Source organism: Penaeus vannamei, chromosome 27 (genome assembly GCF_042767895.1).
Source record: "Penaeus vannamei isolate JL-2024 chromosome 27, ASM4276789v1, whole genome shotgun sequence".
Taxonomy (NCBI): domain Eukaryota; kingdom Metazoa; phylum Arthropoda; class Malacostraca; order Decapoda; family Penaeidae; genus Penaeus; species Penaeus vannamei.
In genome coordinates, this window is record NC_091575.1 from 2,458,747 (window position 1) to 2,466,246 (window position 7,500).

The 7,500-nt window shown below is 48.5% G+C and overlaps 2 protein-coding genes across 6 annotated transcripts in view; one reads left to right on the plus strand and one right to left on the minus strand.

The window, feature by feature from the left end:
- The window catches only part of bgm (acyl-CoA synthetase bubblegum family member 1), a 27,966-nt gene that overhangs the window by 19,802 nt on the left and 664 nt on the right, over nt 1–7,500 (minus strand). Inside the window, exon 1 of one of the 2 annotated variants that reach the window (XM_070140741.1) lies at nt 5,957–6,199. The exons of the other annotated variant lie outside the window; for it this stretch is intronic. The gene's annotated coding sequence lies outside the window, so the exon portion shown is untranslated. Of the gene's footprint in view, nt 1–5,956; nt 6,200–7,500 lie in introns of those variants that run through there. 2 annotated transcript variants of the gene reach the window in all.
- LOC113800967 (uncharacterized) overlaps nt 7,091–7,500 on the plus strand; it is a 17,299-nt gene continuing 16,889 nt past the window's right edge. For 2 of the 4 annotated variants that reach the window (XR_003475002.2, XM_070140742.1), the window contains exon 1: nt 7,091–7,500. This exon is cut by the window's right edge and continues 192 nt beyond it. Coding sequence is in view for 3 of the 4 variants with exons in the window: in XM_070140742.1 (XP_069996843.1) it covers nt 7,498–7,500 (3 nt within the window). In the remaining variant the exon portion in view is untranslated. The other 2 variants (XM_070140743.1, XM_027351777.2) reach the window with 2 other exon arrangements.

Consider the following 7,500-nt stretch of genomic DNA (forward strand, 5'->3'; position numbering starts at 1 on the left):
GTATGTGTGTACGTATGCATGTATGTGTGTACGTATGCATGTATGTGTGTACGTATGCATGTATGTGTGTACGTATGCATGTATGTGTGTACGTATGCATGTATGTGTGTACGTATGCATGTATGTGTGTACGTATGCATGTATGTGTGTACGTATGCATGTATGTGTGTACGTATGCATGTATGTGTGTACGTATGCATGTATGTGTGTACGTATGCATGTATGTGTGTACGTATGCATGTATGTGTGTACGTATGCATGTATGTGTGTACGTATGCATGTATGTGTGTACGTATGCATGTATGTGTGTACGTATGCATGTATGTGTGTACGTATGCATGTATGTGTGTACGTATGCATGTATGTGTGTACGTATGCATGTATGTGTGTACGTATGCATGTATGTGTGTACGTATGCATGTATGTGTGTACGTATGCATGTATGTGTGTACGTATGCATGTATGTGTGTACGTATGCATGTATGTGTGTACGTATGCATGTATGTGTGTACGTATGCATGTATGTGTGTACGTATGCATGTATGTGTGTACGTATGCATGTATGTGTGTACGTATGCATGTATGTGTGTACGTATGCATGTATGTGTGTACGTATGCATGTATGTGTGTACGTATGCATGTATGTGTGTACGTATGCATGTATGTGTGTACGTATGCATGTATGTGTGTACGTATGCATGTATGTGTGTACGTATGCATGTATGTGTGTACGTATGCATGTATGTGTGTACGTATGCATGTATGTGTGTACGTATGCATGTATGTGTGTACGTATGCATGTATGTGTGTACGTATGCATGTATGTGTGTACGTATGCATGTATGTGTGTACGTATGCATGTATGTGTGTACGTATGCATGTATGTGTGTACGTATGCATGTATGTGTGTACGTATGCATGTATGTGTGTACGTATGCATGTATGTGTGTACGTATGCATGTATGTGTGTACGTATGCATGTATGTGTGTACGTATGCATGTATGTGTGTACGTATGCATGTATGTGTGTACGTATGCATGTATGTGTGTACGTATGCATGTATGTGTGTACGTATGCATGTATGTGTGTACGTATGCATGTATGTGTGCACGTATGCATGTATGTGTGCACGTATGCATGTATGTGTGTACGTATGCATGTATGTGTGTACGTATGCATGTATGTGTGTACGTATGCATGTGTCTGCACGTATGCATGTGTCTGCACGTATGCATGTGTCTGCACGTATGCATGTGTCTGCACGTATGCATGTGTTTGCACGTATGCATGTGTCTGCACGTATGCATGTGTCTGCACGTATGCATGTGTCTGCACGTATGCATGTGTCTGCACGTATGTATGTGTCTGCACGTATGTATGTGTCTGCACGTATGTATGTGTCTGCACGTATGTATGTGTCTGCACGTATGTATGTGTCTGCACGTATGTATGTGTCTGCACGTATGTATGTGTCTGCACGTATGTATGTCTCTGCACGTATGTATGTCTCTGCACGTATGTATGTATCTGTACGTATGTATGTGTCTGTACGTATGTATGTGTCTGTACGTATGTATGTGTCTGTATGTATGTACGTGTGTGTACGTACGTACGTGTGTGTACGTATGTATGTGTGTGTACGTATGTGTGTGTACGCATGTGTGTGTACGTATGTGTGTACGTATGTGTGTGTGTACGTATGTGTGTTCGTATGTGTGTGTACATATATATGTGTGTACATATGTACGTATGTATGTATGTGTACATATATACTTATGCATGTATCTATGAACGTATGTACATAATGTATGTACGTAGGTATGTATGTAAGCGTGCCTGTGTGTGCTTGTGCGCGTGCGTGTGCTGTTGGCAGCGCGTTCGGACGTGCCCGAACAAGAGACTGGAATATGAAAGTCACGGAGCCGACGCCGCCTCCTGCAGGCAGCGCCGCCGCGTCACCTCCCGAGGCGGACGCGGAAATAACGGCCCGTCTATCCCGGGACTCGCTCGCTCGCGTCATGAAGGAAATGCGGACACGCGACCCAGCGGTCTCGTCTTGGGCGAGCGCCCTGCCTGCCCGACGCTTTACGGTGCTATCAAGTGGATTCCCGGGAACGGACCGCGTCCGCACTCGCACGAATTCCTCATGCGAGCACGCAAATCGGGCGCGAGGCGACGGCAAAGCGCTGGGAGCCAGAGCGAGGTCTAACGCGAACTTGGTGAGCGATTGCGAATTCCTTGCCGGCCTCATCTGAGACTCAAAAGTAACGCCGCATAATATTTAGCGCGAAATCATAGAGTGCGAAAAGAAACGAGAGCACACTACGGGAAACCGTCGCCACTACCATCGCCGACCCTGTCATGCAAGTGCACGCGTGTCTGACACGCCACAAATGGTCCTTAGAGACCAAACTTGCGCAACATTACCGTTCGATGTGTCTGCTATAACTGCGTCTTAGCGAAGCCGAGCCAGTCATCCTCCGGCGCTGGGGCGTCCCTGACCTCAGAGACGTCTTCTACTGATCGAGCTAATTTCAGAAGATATCCTCGCAGCGCCCCGTGGCCATCCTGCCTTGGCACCCGCGGGTCCACTTCACAAACGATACACGAACAAGTCTCCCCCCCCCTCCATCCTGCCCCTGAGGGCCCCTCCTCGCCGTGGCCTCGCCTCCGGCGCTGCTCGAGCTGCCGTGTGTTCGGGAAGCTACGAGCTCTTTGAGCCAGCGAATGCAACCTGATTTCTTCACTAAATAAAGGTCTCGAATCCCGTCATGGCGAGCTGGACGTGGCGAGTAGCCGTCGGGAGCGACTCCCGAAAACGAATCAATGGATCCCGTCCGGGTTGGCCGCCGCCGCCGCCGTCGCCGCCGCGCCCACGTGCATGGCCGATTGTCCTGGCAACTATCATGCACACATCCGGAAACAAATACAGTTTTTTTATTCTCTGTCAATCTTTACTTCATACTCACTAACGTAGAGACTATATAAAACACTTAGTTTGTATTTCACAATAACTAGATTTCCCGCCAGAACAATGTTGACATGCTGCGGGCAGTAGGCCAATCTTCGAATACGGCTTTAAATGGCATCCACAAATGCCATATCTACGTAGGAGGACAAGAAACTGCTGAGACTATACTAGGCCTCCCCCTCCATCCCGAAGACATCTCTCGTCTCAAACTTGATCAGATCGACCACCAAAAATTAAGAACAAAGAAAGAGACCGTAACGACATCAGCCAAGACCTACTTAAGCCTGCGTTATGCGCCGAGGCCCCGTGCGGCGGCCGAGACTCTCGTTCGGGGGAGGAGACGGATCATCACCTGAGGCGCCTCCGCACTTATCTCCACGGACAATGGATACAGCCTTTCCTTGGCATGTACTTGCTATAACGAGGCCTAAGCCACGTCTCCCGAACTGCTGAATAATGTCTTAGTTCTTACGTCACTCCCCCTCCGCCCCGCCCTCCTCCCCCTTTCCCCTAGTCACCTGACAGACCGGGATGATGGGCACTGGACATCACCCAAGGCCGCCGCGCGTGAGGCGTGCAGCCCCACAGACACCAAGGATCAGGGACCACCTGCACCCGGAGGACTGATTGCTACATCGAAGTACCTAATGTGTCAACTAAGGTTTTATTTCTAAGGCGTGCTCTGAGACCCGCAAACTACATCAATTAGTGCTAATAAACAGTATACAAATTCAATCTGGTTTATACTGGTTCTCTCCGTTATCAGAATGTTGAATATACTAGTACTGATCCAAAATACAACTGGCGCAAGACATAAGGCATAGAGATATAAAGTCAAGACAATTTATATACGAGTAAATGCAAGTGAGAATAAAAATAAAGATGAGTAAAAGGTAGAAAAAATTATTGCGTTAGTCACCAGGAATTAATGTAAAATGATCAGATAAACCTATTCGATGCACCGATTCGAAGCTGCAATGCAAATTCCAACAGTTTTGCAAGTGTAGACTGCAGACAAGATGAACAATAAGGAAAAATAATTAAGCGAAAGTGCAAGGTTGTGGTACCGGCGCTCCACGTGACCCGAGAGAGGGGGAGGGGGGGAGGGGCGGGAGGAGAGGGAGGAGCTGGGGGAGGAGGGGCAGGAGCAGGGGGAGGAGGGGCGGGAGGGGCAGGAGCAGGGGGAGGAGGGGAGGGAGGAGGGGCGGGAGGAGAGGGAGGTGGGGCGAGAGCAGGGGGAGGAGGGGAGGGAGGAGGGGCAGGAGCAGGGGGAGGAGGGGAGGGAGGAGAGGGAGGTGGGGCGGGAGCAGGGGGAGGAGGGGAGGGAGGAGAGGGAGGAGGGGCAGGAGCAGGGGGAGGAGGGGAGGGAGGGGAGGGAGGAGAGGGAGGTGGGGCGGGAGCAGGGGGAAGAGGGGAGGGAGGAGCGGGAGGAGGGGCGGGAGGAGGGGCGGGAGGAGGGGCGGGAGGAGGGGCGGGAGGAGGGGCGGGAGGAGAGTTGAGGGAAGAGAGCAGTAGTAAAGGGAGAGACAAGGAGAGAAATGACAGGAAGAAGGCAAGGGAGTGAAGAGGGGAGAGAAAAAGAGATGAAGGAGAGAGGACGAAACGAAAGGGAAGATTGGCCATGTAAGAACCTATAGTATAAAGACCTTGGAGAAAGGTAGAGAGGGAGAGATAGAAAGACGAAGGTAGAGAGGGAGAGATGGGAGGGGAGAGAGAGTGTGAGAGGAGAGGGAGAGGGAGAGGGAGAGGGAGAGAGGGAGGGAGAGAGGGAGGGAGAGAGGGAGGGAGAGAGGGAGAGGGAGGCAAAGCAGGAGCAAGAGAGAGTGGAAGAAGTGGGCATAGGGACACATGGGGGTACATGAAATAAATACCAAAGAACATGGCAGCCATCCAAAGATTGAATATATTTTCGTCTTCATAAAAAAAGCTTTACGTGTCAGATAAGGCAAAGTCAAGCAAGTGTTCGGCCCAGGAGATGAACTGTAATGAGAACACGAAGACGACGACGACAAGTAGAAACAGAAATACTACGGTCTCAGAGAGTGACCCCTGCTGTTGATGTGAAGGAGCGAACTACTTCTCATAAGCCAAGTTAATCAAGGGACCCAGGTACGCATGCAGTTGTCCTGAATCAGCAGAGTGAGTAGGAAAAAATCGGGAATTCCCTCGTCATGCACACCTCTCACTATCGAGTGGAGCAACAGGCTGGAGCGCAGGGCAGTGACGTCCTTTAATTTCTATCAAAACGAGCCAATCAAAGGTGGAAATCATAGAGGGTACGCCAAATTCACGAATTACTCACCCTTGCTATTCACGACTTCGGAATCAAACGGGCCTCACTTCAGATCTCACAACGAATTTTTCCCGACCTGCTCCGCGGGACTACCTTCAAGTAACAATGAGGACAACAGAAACCATACTTCACTATAACCTCGACGGTAAAAGCGGGGCATCGTGTTCAACATTAACTACCCAAATCCGACATTCTAATCGCCCTTGGCGGTACGACCCCTTTACAGGCCGTGATGCCAAGACCGCCTTCTCCTCGCCAAAGCCCGTGGATGAAAGTGCAGCTACGATGAGACACAGGAGTTACTGCAACAGGATTTCGGTTGCCGAATTACTGTAATACGATGTATCGACAGGAACTGAAATCAAGCTTGGCATTTTCATCCAGAAACAAGTATTGTTTTAAATTCTCTCCCAGACATCAAGGCAGATCCTTTCAATGGTTCATTCATTCACACACATGCGTGTGTGTATGTGTTCATCCCCAGGGTAGCACTTTCCATTCCCAACAAAAATTAAAAGTGAAATTAAATAAAACCCTCTAGATATCACTTCCATAAACATTAAAAACGCATGTTAACGTATGGGACAGACGGAGAGGGAGAGGGAGAGGGGGATAGGGAGAGGGAGAGAGAGACGATACATGAACACACATACGGCCTGATGTGCCTACGCACGTGTGTAGCACTGTTTACCTTCGAGCCAGACCCGGCGCCCGAGTAAGGCGATTGTTATGGGCGAGGTAAGGCGATTGTTATGGGCTCTCCCGAGGCCAAAGCAGCCGCAGACTTTCAAAACTCATTACATAAATACACTTAACACACACAGCAGAAACATAATTCTTAGATAGTCAGACAATAGCAGACAACACTGACTGACTGACTGGCTGACAGACAACACTCAGATACAACTGACTGACACACAACACTCGCAAGCACTGACTGATTGACAGATAACAGACAACACTCACAGGCACCACTGACTGACAGTTGACTGGCTGACAGACAGACACACAACTCTCACAGGTGTCACTAGCTGACAGATAGACACACAACTTCTACTGGTGTCACTGGCTGACAGATAGACACACACCTCTCACAGGTGTCACTGGCTGACAGACAGACACACCTCTCACAGGTGTCACTGGCTGGCAGACAGACAGACAGACACACACACACACACAACTCTCACAGGTATCACTGACTGACAGACAGACACGCACACACAACTCTCACAGGTATCACTGACTGACAGACAGACACGCACACACAACTCTCACAGGTGTCACTGACTGACAGACACACACACACACACTAAACTCTCACAGGTGTGACTGACTGATAGAGACAGGCACACACACACAACTCTCATTGACTGACAGACAGACACACACACAACCACTGACTGAGGCACAGACAACACTCACTGACATACACAGCACTGACAGGCAGAAAGACAACAGAAAATACCACAGGCATCAAATAATCACACAATCACTCGTACAAACACACACACAATCACTCGTACAAACACACACACAATCACTCGTACAAACACACACACAATCACTCGTACAAACACACACACAATCACTCGTACAAACACACACACAATCACTCGTACAAACACACACACAATCACTCGTACAAACACACACACAATCACTCGTACAAACACACACACACAATCACTCGTACAAACACACACACACAATCACTCGTACAAACACACACACACAATCACTCGTACAAACACACACACAATCACTCGTACAAACACACACACAATCACTCGTACAAACACACACACAATCACTCGTACAAACACACACACAATCACTCGTACAAACACACACACAATCACTCGTACAAACACACACACAATCACTCGTACAAACACACACACAATCACTCGTACAAACACACACACAATCACTCGTACAAACACACACAATCACTCGTACAAACACACACACAATCACTCGTACAAACACACACACAATCACTCGTACAAACACACACACAATCACTCGTAAAAACACTCACAATCACTCGTACAAACACGTACACAATCACTCGTACACAAACAATCACACAGAAATAATCACACAAAAACGGCACAAACAATCGCATTGCCATCAACATTATGCCCAAACTACACACAACACACCGAACAATTCCACTACTCTCACAAACACATCCGCTTTTATTGACAACACACACCGATATCAACAAACATG